General features: G+C 37.1%; 1 protein-coding gene across 1 annotated transcript in view; it reads left to right on the forward strand.

Moving 5' to 3' along the window:
* The window catches only part of LOC128997175 (ras-related protein Rab-23-like), a 66750-nt gene that overhangs the window by 28262 nt on the left and 24239 nt on the right, over positions 1-14249 (forward strand). Inside the window, exon 3 of the mRNA XM_054422769.1 lies at positions 12233-12354. Coding sequence (XP_054278744.1) covers positions 12233-12354 — 122 coding nt within the window. The remainder of the gene's footprint in view (positions 1-12232; positions 12355-14249) is intronic.

The following is a 14249-nucleotide window of genomic DNA, read 5'->3' on the forward strand; positions in this document are numbered from 1 at the left end:
CAGTAGAGGTCGGAGGTCTACAAGGACGTTTGTAAGGTTATGATGGACCACCGTAGGCTCAATATGCATTGTATGACATGTGACAGATGTGTTTAAAATGTCAGGTTGGCGTGTCGCTTGTGTTTATCTCTATAATATTGACAGTAGAGGTCGGAGGTCTACAAGGACGTTTGTAAGGTTATGATGGACCACCGTAGGCTCAATATGCATTGTATGACATGTGACAGATGTGTTTAAAATGTCAGGTTGGCGTGTAGCTTGTGTTTATCTCTATAATATTGACAGTAGAGGTCGGAGGTCTACAAGGACGTTTGTAAGGTTATGATGGACCATCGTAGGCTCAATATGCATTGTATGACATGTGACAGATGTGTTTAAAATGTCAGGTTGGCGTGTCGCTTGTGTTTATCTCTACAATATTGACAGTAGAGGTCGGAGGTCTACAAGGACGTTTGTAAGGTTATGAAGGACCACCGTAGGCTCAATATGCATTGTATGACATGTGACAGATGTGTTTAAAATGTCAGGTTGGCGTGTAGCTTGTGTTTATCTCTACAATATTGACAGTAGAGGTCGGAGGTCTACAAGGACGTTTGTAAGGTTATGATGGACCATCGTAGGCTCAATATGCATTGTATGACATGTGACAGATGTGTTTAAAATGTTAGGTTGGCGTGTCGCTTGTGTTTATCTCTACAATATTGACAGTAGAGGTCGGAGGTCTACAAGGACGTTTGTAAGGTTATGATGGACCATCGTAGGCTCAATATGCATTGTATGACATGTGACAGATGTGTTTAAAATGTTAGGTTGGCGTGTCGCTTCTGTTTATCTCTATAATATTGACAGTAGAGGTCGGAGGTCTACAAGGACGTTTGTAAGGTTATGAAGGACCACCGTAGGCTCAATATGCATTGTATGACATGTGACAGATGTGTTTAAAATGTCAGGTTGGCGTGTAGCTTGTGTTTATCTCTACAATATTGACAGTAGAGGTCGGAGGTCTAAAAGGACGTTTGTAAGGTTATGAAGGACCACCGTAGGCTCAATATGCATTGTATGACATGTGACAGATGTGTTTAAAATGTCAGGTTGGCGTGTCGCTTGTGTTTATCTCTACAATATTGACAGTAGAGGTCGGAGGTCTACAAGGACGTTTGTAAGGTTATGATGGACCATCGTAGGCTCAATATGCATTGTATGACATGTGACAGATGTGTTTAAAATGTCAGGTTGGCGTGTAGCTTGTGTTTATCTCTATAATATTGACAGTAGAGGTCGGAGGTCTACAAGGACGTTTGTAAGGTTATGATGGACCACCGTAGGCTCAATATGCATTGTATGACATGTGACAGATGTGTTTAAAATGTCAGGTTGGCGTGTAGCTTGTGTTTATCTCTATAATATTGACAGTAGAGGTCGGAGGTCTACAAGGACGTTTGTAAGGTTATGATGGACCATCGTAGGCTCAATATGCATTGTATGACATGTGACAGATGTGTTTAAAATGTCAGGTTGGCGTGTCGCTTGTGTTTATCTCTATAATATTGACAGTAGAGGTCGGAGGTCTACAAGGACGTTTGTAAGGTTATGATGGACCATCGTAGGCTCAATATGCATTGTATGACATGTGACAGATGTGTTTAAAATGTTAGGTTGGCGTGTAGCTTGTGTTTATCTCTACAATATTGACAGTAGAGGTCGGAGGTCTACAAGGACGTTTGTAAGGTTATGATGGACCATCGTAGGCTCAATATGCATTGTATGACATGTGACAGATGTGTTTAAAATGTCAGGTTGGCGTGTCGCTTGTGTTTATCTCTATAATATTGACAGTAGAGGTCGGAGGTCTACAAGGACGTTTGTAAGGTTATGATGGACCACCGTAGGCTCAATATGCATTGTATGACATGTGACAGATGTGTTTAAAATGTCAGGTTGGCGTGTAGCTTGTGTTTATCTCTATAATATTGACAGTAGAGGTCGGAGGTCTACAAGGACGTTTGTAAGGTTATGATGGACCATCGTAGGCTCAATATGCATTGTATGACATGTGACAGATGTGTTTAAAATGTCAGGTTGGCGTGTCGCTTGTGTTTATCTCTATAATATTGACAGTAGAGGTCGGGGGTCAGACAATATCGACCTTCTGCCGTTGACCCTAACTGGACATTACCATTTATAAAGTCATTTTTATCACGTCGTTAGAAGGTTTTGCTGTTTTATGATTCGTCGTTAGCATTAATTATGAGTGTGAAGAAGTGGCGACGGAGAAATTAAAATTGTCTTCGAATAATTCTGGTTTATGAGGATTTGTTCATTTTGGATTTAGGACAGTTTATTGGTTCGACCTCTTTAGTTAGTTACCATATTTTTAACTTCGAAAATTATTATATAGTTTTATGAAATTATAAACACGGACTCACCGCAGAAGTCAGTTTTATCTATGGTTTTACCTATTAAAACAAATATTACTAAAAATACTGCATTTACTATTAACAACGTTAGAGACTGAATAATTATTGTAAATATTCTATTAATATGCCTACTGTGCTAAACTGGGCGTCATTTAAAGAAATGTTGATCAATCTTTCTTGCCACGTATTTTCATAGTACAAGCTTTAAGTTCAAATAACTTTATTTTATGTTTCATCGTAAAATACATCGTCTGAAAATCATAAATAGTATAACTATTTAATTGCATTCAATTAATTTGTGTAAGAATTTTATTCGCGTTTTTTCTGTTCAAGATTTAAGTCTACTACATCTGGCTTAACCCAAATAACAGAATTCCGGACTCCAAAATTCTACTAGGATTAATTGGGATTAAACCGGACAACTCTTGAATTATTCAATCAGAACACTGAGAATGAAATGTAACCGAAACCAAGTTCCGACCAAACTCATCGGAATGTCGGTTTCCTCAACACAGGATTACTCAAAGTCCACTTAACCCAAGAGAGACTAATTAACCTAATCAAAACGTCAATAAATCCAATGAGTAGCAGAGTACCAGGTCGATGTACTGCCTGGCAGCTCGCAACTCAGGACGTTCAAATTAGAATGCACACCAATTAAAGAGTTTAGCCACACCCGGAGCTATTAGCAATTCCTGAGAGCTTTCAGATCGCTGACTAGTCGACTTGTGGCAATGAGGAACCAGGTGTTCCCGGTGAATTTATAAATATATCGTAGGAAAGCTTTTGGTAGAAGGAGATCTCAATATAAAATTCCCTTTAAGAGACCTGTCCTTTTTGTTTTCTAGATAGGAGGGCTCTGAACAACCCGGTCTTTGCGTTATAGTGAGTGTATTGTTTGTTGGGGTAATTTGAACCCGCGCGGAAGTTCTGTGCTTTAACTACTATCTCAGCCTCGGTTCCATTAATCAACCTGACGAAATAAATATTTACATATCTCTGGTCGGTGAATTATTTTAAATTACCAAATAGGCCTAATGTTATCACAAATGTTAATGTTATTGTTTACAAAACATATAATATATTTAAATTATATGAACAAGCTATGGAAATATTTGGAAACAAATTCGAATATTTAATCCTAAAGTTCCAAAATCATCTGCTGTATTTTTCCTCATTTTCCTGACTGAACGCATAAATCGTTTAGAGCTACTTCAGTCTAACAGATCGTTCAATATCAATGGGAGCAACGTGTCTCATGAGAGTTCATTCGTGCTTCAGTTGGTTGATCTTATTTTCCCCTAAAGTTCACTTCTGCAAACTAGTTGGGTAGCTTTTATTGTTAACCTAGTTTAAAGCTCCTGTCAAATTTATGGCGAACATGGAAGTTTTAACGATGAAATATAATTTGATTATTCAAATGAAAATCTCCCAGAGACCGTTATTGAGTTTCGATCAAACCATTCAAGTTGCCCTCCCACTGTTTTACAATCGCTTTCACATTTTTCAATCCAATCTTTCTCTTTTAGCAATCATTTGCAATTTTCTTAGTATTATCTTTTGTAATACATTAGTCACTCAGTTAATGATTTTATATTGGAACTTGGTCTAAAATCGTCCTATAAAAGTCACATCTTTCAACTTCTTGCTCGCTTTGTTTTTGCGTTTTTTACAATACCTTTTTTTTAATTATTCGCATAGAATAAGAAGGTCAGAAATCAGAAAATCTTTCAGAAATCAGAAAATTAGGTGCAGTACTTTTGTGGATTACAGTTACTGCAATTTAAATATTATACTACATCTCGACCAATATTGTGACGAGAGGAAGGGAAAGCTTCTTTCTTCAATTTTACTACTACCGCTTCATTACCCATACGGTCGTATCCTGCGTGCCTTGGGTGAGCCTTTCTCTTTAGGAATTGGTATTTTTTGTGCCTTTGGGATATTTGTAACTCGTCGTATAATTTCACTATGGTTAAATAATATTTAAAACCCAGCTTGGTGTATGCATTGGTCTTGGTCTAGGTAATGTGGAAACGACTAGAATGCTCTGTGCACTGCAGCGATTACTTCTATGAAAAGCTGAAAAAGTCCTAAGAGCAAGAGCCTCTCACAAACAGGCCTATATACTCGTGACACGTGTAGTTTCTTCTTACATTGGCTTGTTCGTCCAGTGAAAGGTAATTATAAACAGCTTTCACCGTCGTAAAATTGTGTTTCTCGCACAAACATAGATATAGCACAATTGGTCCATATCTCTATATCTACGTGATTAAGCATCTTTTTATTTAATTTAAAATAAGTAGATTTTATTTTATTGTATTTACAGAATATTCATTTTATCTTATTAGGTAACTCAATTTGTAGTTTCATAAATATTTATTATCTATTATTTATTATCTATAGGTTCTGGTACACATTGTACATGCTTTATTATTGTTTGCTACGTTATAAATTGATATCTGCGATTGCTATACGTATTGAAGAGAGAAAACTAATACATCTACTTTGGTTTTATAAGCAAAAATAAGTTAATGACTGACGAGATAGCTTGTATGACTTTAAGTTGCGCAGGATTACAATAAGGTTGTGATAGTATGTTGAATGTTAAGAGAGAGACAATGTAGATTTTTTTGAAGTTTTACCCACCTGTTAAATTGTGTTTTGTTCCTTTATCAGTGGTGAACATTTTCCGCAACAATCCATTGTGCAATTCCGTGTTTGTATTATTAATTGAACTCTGTTGACGACCTCTTCAAATACACCATTCTATGTCTAATACAGTAATCCGAAGGGCAAACAGCTATTTGAAAATGGAGTTTTTTGAACAGATCGTGGGTTTCTGTAGGGATGCTCGCTGTGGATGGACCTCGTCTCAAATTCACTCACCCAACATACCCGAGGCCCTGCAATCTCCGACGACCTGGAATGCAAATTAATTCTAGACTATTAGAAAACCACATCCACTAATAGCTTTACTTGTGTACGTTTCGTCTGTGTCTCGGCATGTCCCAGTCGCTATCTAACACTTGTGGTCTGCAATTTCACGTCGTAAATCTCCATTCTCCAGTGTTAAACTAGTTTTGGGAGATATCTAATGATCGGTTTCCAGTCTAGTCTGTAGTGTTCAGTTGAACCGCCGTGCTTCAGCGATTTGGACACTTTTTGTGTACCGCCTTTACATCCTAGGACGCTAGGTTCAGGAATAGTTTTACACATGCCAGTCCGAGAGGGTCACGGCATTATAACTGAGATACAATCCATTGGTGATTGGCGGGATTTGTACTCGGCACCTTGGGCTCCGAAACCCGGAGTGGAGATAGTTTGTTGTTTTAGATGAGCTATTTATTGACTTTTGTTGTGAGCATTAAAGCAATGGGTTGAAAAGAATTTTGATTTTGCCAGAAAAATATTTTGGTACAGTATTGTACGGTCGGTAACTTCCTTTCTACAGTCTTACTTTCAAAGATGTTTTAGGTTTTTATTTCAAGAGGTGTAACATTTTGATTGTGAAAAATTATTATTTTGTAACTGTGTACGAGTTAGAAGAGTGTTTGTACGAAATTTGCTTATTCCACACATATTCCATAGCCTACTCTGAAAATCAACCATATAGATTCTAATTCTATTTAAAATTTACCGGGTTTTAACAATTTGTTCTATCCAACCTGTATACACAAAAATGACTGCAACTGAAAGACGACCGAAAATTACATATTTATTCATAACTCTCTTCAACACTTATGAAAAAAACTCAGGTAATTTTAGCCATCGGTGTATATAACCTATACATCGATGATTTTAGCACACCAACCACCCAGTGAAGCCACATCAAATTTCATAGTTTGCTTAATATGTACTTTGTGTAGGAAGTTCTCTAAATAGATGTTTTGTTTTTTGAAGGGAAAGCAGCTATCTTCTCTATTAATGTACATTTTGTTTGATGGGGTTTTCATATCTGGATTCAATGTAAATAATCAGTTATTATCAGTTTAGGTAAGGGTTAACCATCAGATAACCCGTACAACCATTCCCGTAATCGCGATCTGTCAATGCACGACATGATTTTTTATTTACGTCAATCGAACAAATCATGATTCAGGAAGCTATATTCTACAACGTGGTTAGAGGGCGGGACTTGTGTCTTGGTGTTCCGGGTTCAAATATAGCCTATTGCAAATATGTTTAACTGTAGGTTAACAAAATATAGGCTTGTCAGGATAGGAACACTTTCATTTCGTTGGAGATCACCTCCTCAAAAACTCATACGATAATTTTTCTAACGCTGAAATACAGATTGTGACTCATAAGTAAGTTATCTGCCGTTATAATAATATTACACTAGCTCGTAACTATCGAAAAACTCCGTTAGCGTTAACTTTAAACTCAAATGGGCTGATACAAAGTATTCCCTCCTTCCAAATTTGCAAAAAAATATTTAGTTTTAATTAGGTGCAGGTATAAAGTAAACGTAATTTAGCCAACAAAAATTATTTAATCTATAACTTGACAAAAAGATTCACGTTGACAAGAAAACCTCCACCAACGCTCCCACCATTAGTTTAACACGGCGCGATAAGATCGTAAACAATCACAAGTGTCACTGTTGTGAAATAATGTTGTTGTCACTTTTCTCTTTTAAAAGTGAAATTTTACTTTCGAACATGCATTTTTTTACGATTCTCTTCGCAGCTTTGGTTAGGTACGTATTTTTTTATTTCTTTTATTTTTGTAGGCCTACTAAATGGAAATGTTGAATCAGTAAGTATTTCAGTACGGTAATTAATTATTCCGGATGTTAAATGTCTTCTATGAGTGTGAGTAAACTATAGTAATAAATAATAATATAATTTAAACTTCATTATAGATCTTGATCGCTAGAATTAACAAATAATGCTTTATAGGTCCGAAGGTAACACTGATAACCTAAACATTTTTTGTCTCATAGAGCTTGTAAAACTTTTGAATGATTTCTCTAGAATCATACCGTAAGCATTTTGAACGCGCATAACTTGGCCTAGGATTTTTGATATGGGTTTGTTTACAATTATAGTCTTTCTCACTTGACCCCGGTAGGCCCTACATACTACACATGATGTTTAGTATTATCTTTTCCAATTCACTATCAGTAATAGTTTTTGGTTTCGGGCTCTAAAGAACAGTTTGCTGGGTAGCTGAGTCAGTGCCTACCTTCAGATATGAAAATTGCTGGTCGATTGCGAATGGGATCAGTACTGAACCAGATGCGATTTGTAAATGGGCTAGTATTAATTAATGATTTATGACAATATATTGACGTTAGATAGTAACAATACTAGGCTTTGTACTTCTCCCTTACAAAACGTTAAAAATGCAATTGGCGTAAATATTAAAATGAATGGGACACGTAAAGACTGAAAACACAGGAGTGTCTCTATTATGTGTACCCATAGTACTGACACTCTGTAGACCTGATCCCAGTTTCACCGCTCTGTCCGGTTCCAGTTAAACTTACACTACTCGAGGCCGATGCTGTAGGAATGTCAGTTTTTTTATAATTAGACTTCGCCGTCTCCGGTAAAAAGTAGCCCAGGACTGTAGCGGTTGACACGTTCCATACACACTTCTGTCGGCGTGCAATAGAGCTGTAGCGATGGTTTACGTTTTATCACTTACGGTTAATGAGTTCCGAGCGAGTTCCGCGGATAATGGTCCCGTCCAGTCGATCCGTCCACGTCGGTAACAATTTAATCTATATCTCTAAAAGGATGATGTTTCTGCTGCAGTGTCTGTTTGCTTGGGGGGGGGGGGGTTAAGGGGGTTAGCATCCTCTTTCAACCTAATACGAGGGGACCCTTGCAAAATTGCACAGTTTTGGGGGGTCCAAAACTTGTTCCGGAGGCAAAATTGATGCTGTGCAATCCCCATTAACCTTTCCAAGAAAATGTTTGTTTGGATCCAAATATACTACCAGACCTAACATTTGAAGGAAATCATCGAAGCCGTTTTCGAGACTTTTGTGCAAGCATGCATGCATACATACAAGAAAACAACATTGCTCATTTACGTCCTCATATAGGGTAGGATTTTCCTATAAATTGTACGTTAGACTATGGCAAACTTGACTGTGTTTCGGCTGCTAATATGATGGTAATGTCTCAACGTAGTATTTACATAATGATTATACAGGACCGAGTCTAAATTGCACGGAACAGTCGCTTATAACAGAACTGTGGGAAAGTAACATATAATGACGGGAACCGGTGAAAAACGCTCGTCTTATAAAATCGAGCATTGTCGTACAATGGGTATGTTTATTTAGTAGTTCCCTGTCTCAAACACTTTCATGTCTACGCCATTTGTTATTGTTTCATTTGCCGTATGGGGAAACTAATTATAATTTGATTAGTTGGAAAACTCTTGAGTAGAATTGCAGGTTCTTAGAAGAGAGGGCGTATTTTACAGGGATATGTTCGTAAGAATGTAAAACGAAGATTATCTCTAGATTGATTCAAGATGCGATTGAAAATATCTCCGTATCCTATTAATTGATCTGTTTTTTGATCCTACCATAATATCAATAACCCAACTTAATTATTGATAAGACAATTACAGATTCAGACGAAGAGAGCTTCGAACGAGATATACTACACTGTGCAATTTTTAATTTCACTTGACCTAGCTGTTTCCTCGAGTCTCTGAGCATTTCTGAATCGGTTGTATGGCAACTGTGGAATTCAACAATAAAAGCGAACGTTTTAGAGCGAGGCCTGTTGTTGGACGACGACACCGTCGCTGTGGCTGTGCGATTACTGAGGAAATTAGCTCTAATTAGGGACATTTACTGCACGCCTGTAGCCGTAGCGTATTCCATCTCCATTCAGTGGAACTTCAAGGCCAGAAGTGTTTAGGCACAGAAGGTTCAGTAAAGGAATTAAAAGTGACTGAACAGTGGTTTTATTTTGATATACAATTAATTATTGACCCTTAAAGTGGAAGTATAGGCCTACTTCTCGTTCTATTGTAAATCAAGAAGCCTATTTGTATATGCGCTTCATCAAATAGGTTAAGTCCGCTTCGACAGTTCCCTATTTTAGGGTGGATTTTACGATTTGTGCTTTTCCGTTTTGTTACAATACTAGGTGAAAATATATTGCTTGTAGCCTAATTGAATTGCTTGGTTGGGATAAGGACATTAAGAATAAGCTACGTTTTATAAATAGCACAGTTTTATGAATGAAAAACTCATTTAATTGTCTTTAATGATGATTAATATTTTAAGGAGCATGTCCAATTTATGTTTTTAAATTAGGATACAAAACAAAAATGTGTTCATGCACTAACTTTTTAGATGCTTTTTTCAGTCTATATGATCTATAGTAACGATTGGTAAGAGTGTCACTGATTGCTAACTAAGTTAAGTTCTACTACTTGATAGCGGATATTTTGACATCGGATTCAAATGGGTCGTGGTTGCTTCTTATCGACCGACGCCAAGATGATCCTAACCTTAGTTAAGAATAACAGTTATGTCGAACGTCGAGTGTCTAATTAAGTAAATGAATTCGCACAAAAAGTTGTCCGCAGTTATACTGAAGGGGCAGTAATGGGTGTAAGTGGTGTAGGCGATGCTAGAGCCGGTGTAACAGGTGTGTGACTAGTGTTGCATAGATAACAGGTGCGACATGTACTAGGGACAAGGTTGGAACTGGTGAAACACCTACTAGGGACCAGGTTTGGAACTGGTGTGACACGTACAAGGAACAGGGCTGGAACAGGTGTGACTCGACACGTTCTAGGAACAGGTGCGCCATGTACTAGGGACAGGGCTGGAACCAAGATGCATGGAGTACATCTTGGGCTGGAACAGGTGTGACATGTACTAGGGACAGGGCTGGAACAGGTGTGACATGTACTGGGGACAGGGCGAGAACAGGTGTGACTCGGCACGTTCTAGGAACATGTGTGACATGTACTAGGGACAGGGCTGGAACAGGTGTGACATGTACTGGGGACAAGTTTGGAACAGGTGTGACACATTCTAGAAACAGGGCTGGAACCGGCGTGACACGAAATAGGGATACTCGCTAGGGACATGGCTGGAACAGGTATAATAGGGATAATATAATGTTGTAATCATTACAGTTTAGGAAACGAACCAGAAAAAAATAAATCTTGTAAGGACTATTTTTTACGTGGGTATTGCGTTCCGTGCTATAAAATACAGGCATAGAAGTCTGCATTACTTGAAGTGTAGGTAAAAATTTTCACCTAATATGCAAATTTCGCTAGAAAGTGTTCCATAAACGTCGTCGTAATGAACGGTAAGTGACTTGTGCTGGTGTGATTAGGTAGTCGTAAAACAGCCGTAAATATCGTATTGGAACATTACAAGTGACAGCTGACTGTCAGACTCGGGCACGCAACGTCAAGTGTTAGACCGTGGGGTGAAGATGAAAAGTTGACAGGGGGTATATATATACTTACTAGCTGTAACCCACGGGCTTTGCCCCGTTTAACTTCTTAATTTTCAAGATTATCTCGTTCGCATGGCTCAATCACTTCCTGGTTGAAGTTTGTTCGCTACGCTCACTCACCTTTAGGTTGGAGCTCGTTCGCTGCGCTCACTTGCTTTCAGGTTAGCTCGTTCGCTACGCTAACTCGCCTCCAGGTTGAAGTTCGTTCGCTACGCTCACTCACCTTTTGGTTGCAAATTAGCTGTTGTCATAAATGTAAAAGAAATAATAGCGCTGCACCCTGTTGGTAATCCTTGTAACTTTAATGCTATTGAAGATCATAGAACAGAACCAACTTGTTTAATTGAAACAGCTGTTAAGATTCAATAATTCCATTTCTCATAAGGTTAACATGGGAAACTCCAGAGCCACTGGGGCGGAGCCCGAAAGGATTTTTGAAATAAGAATATGCCTATATGTTAATCGGGAATGTGAGCTATCATCATGCCAAATTTCAGCCCAATCCGACCAGTATTTTTCGCGTTCACTTGTCACAAACATACATCCATACATCCAAACTTTCTAATTTTTAATTTTAGGTAGGATACCACATTCTAAAATGTTAATGTCTACTATTCGTTCAAGTGTGTTGTAAATGCATTGTAAAATATTTTGGACTTCGTTATGGAAAACAACTAGTATTAAAAACACTATTTTCTTGAATTTGGTAATACCGTCCATACAACACCCCAATGATTGGTCGAGCAGCACAAAGAAAATCACTTATAAAGGAAACAATTATTTTGACCTATTACCGCAAAATATTACGGAAGGTGATAAAAATTCGTCTAATACCACCTAAAACTTATATTTACACAATTTATTTATAAGTGATTTTTTTGTTTAAAGTTCTTATTTTTGTGCTGCTCAACTAATCGATGGGCTCTTGTATGGACAGTATTACCAAATGAAAGACGTATTACCAAATAGTGTTCTTAAGATAGGTTGTTTTTCATCTATGAATAACGGTATACTGTTGACTCACAAGACGGCAAATACAGTACATATAAAATATGGTCGATCAAATCCGATTGGACGCTCCAAACATAATCAAACCCAATACACTAACATATCTCATATATCCCCAAACATTTGTTACAATTTTATTGGACTTGGATATAGGGTACAAGATAGCTATCTAGACAAATTGAAGGACATATAAGTTGTGCTATGAAGTGCTCTAGGATAAAGTATATTAGTGGACCTTTATACTATATTTCTGCAGTTTGGAGTGTTTTCTTTCTGGGTCACAGGAGCTATAAATAGTTTTTAGTGCTGTAGAATAGCACAGTAATTAATTCCATCAATTATCTGTTACAGGTGGTGATCGTAGGCAACGGCGCAGTAGGCAAATCCAGTATGATACAGAGGTACTGCAAGGGGACATTTACCAAAGACTACAAGAAGACCATCGGCGTCGACTTCTTAGAGCGGCAGATAGAGTAAGCAAACAATACCAAATACCTGTGTAGCTAATTGAAAAATTTGATAAATAGGTACCAGGATTTACGTTTGGCTTTTGTGGACCCCGGACCAAGAAAACAAATAATAACGAAGGGACCCGTGCTTAAATTGCGCAGTTCAGGGCCCAAAACTTGTTCCCGTGGCAAAATGAATCCAGTGCAATGCCCTTTACCTTTACAAGATAATGTTTGTTTAGATCAGTTATTGGGTGACTTCTTATTTGGAATACATTTGTTGATTTTAGATCTTCAATTTTAAGAGGGATTTAACTACCTCAATCAGGTCACAGTTGTTTAAAAAGTAGCCTTAAAAAACAATTTCATAAACTGTTTTGTCTCTTGTGTACAATCTGAGTGTTGTAAACATTCATTCGAATGAACAGCTGTTAAATTGTATTTCACAATTTAATTGTTATAAAAAAGGTTGTCAGCATAACCTGGATCTTTGAAAATGGACCCTAGAAATAAATTACGTGAGGTGGCGAATCCATGAAATTCCTTTTTAATTGTCATTTGTAGGTGCGCTAGATCATAAGCTTTAAAATGACACCTCAAAAATCGGTTTTGTAGGACAGTTGGAAAAGGGACATAAACAGAGAAAACTCTTACTGTATTAAGTTTATAGATATATATATGTATTATTTGTATGTTGAGTGAACAATAGTTGTTGCGAAGCATCACACAATTTACCGAAGATTTCGAGTTAAATTATATTGTTCCTAATGAAAACATTGCATCTATACTTCTATACTATTATATAACAATCTAATGGTGTCTGTATGTGTATTACTATTTAACGTAAAAACTACTGAACTGACTGGGCTTAAAGTTTACAAAAATATAGCTACCATACCAAGGATGGTCATAGGACTATTCTCATTTCGATACTGACCGTGGGCCATTAGGTGGGTTTCTGATTCAGATATTAGCGCTAGTGTAATATTTTTTATCGAAGATAATGTAAACACATTGCTCACATCTTGCCCACGACGGATTTATTTAGTTTAGAGGACAACTGTAAAACGCAACTTGAATATTTTTAATCTGAACATAATATTTTGTTTGCGTCTACCTACCATGTAGGATCTTGATGAGCTTTTGACAATCACATCTATATAATTAATACGCTACATGAAACTTTGTCGGTTGAACTCCTCCACCATTTCTTATCCGATTTTATCCATTGACGTCTCATTGGAAAGAGCGTGTCGTGTAGATTTGCAAACTGGCCTTACATTTTTGAAAACGTCCCTTGGGCTCTGCCCCAGTGGCTGTTAAAGTTCCCATGTTATCCTTATGAAGAACATAATTGTTTACATTTTGATCAGCTGCATAATTTAATTGTCGTTATTTATTTTTCAATTCAATGAAACGCATTGAGTACATTTACTGATTTTGCTGAAATTAAATATTTACTATTTAAATTTACATTCGTACATATTACAATGTAAAAATCAAGAAAACGTGGACAATTTGATATATTTTACCAAATAAGAAAAATTAATTGACATAGTATTTCTTGAGAAATCTTTGAAAGAACCGATTTGTTAACCATAGAAACATAGCAAAGCCATAGGAACGCCACCAAGTAGAATAAATAGAGATTTAAACAAGATTTACTATCGTTACTAACCTATATAATGAAGAACACTTACAGCTACAATATGATGATTCCCACAAACAATGAACAAGGATGTTAGCCGAAGTGCTACTATTTTGTACGAAACATGGGACTTAACTTTATGATGATTGGCAAAGGAAACCCCTCTAAGTCTGAATTAAACTGGTACGGCAAGGACATAATCATTAAATATATGTTTTCATCCAAGTCAAGTGACTTTTAAGAATGTGACTACATCCAAGAAATCTTAATA

Source organism: Macrosteles quadrilineatus, unplaced genomic scaffold, assembly GCF_028750875.1.
Source record: "Macrosteles quadrilineatus isolate MER2022 unplaced genomic scaffold, UCM_ALF_1.0 Scaffold_6__1_contigs__length_79288215, whole genome shotgun sequence".
Lineage (NCBI taxonomy): Eukaryota > Metazoa > Arthropoda > Insecta > Hemiptera > Cicadellidae > Macrosteles > Macrosteles quadrilineatus.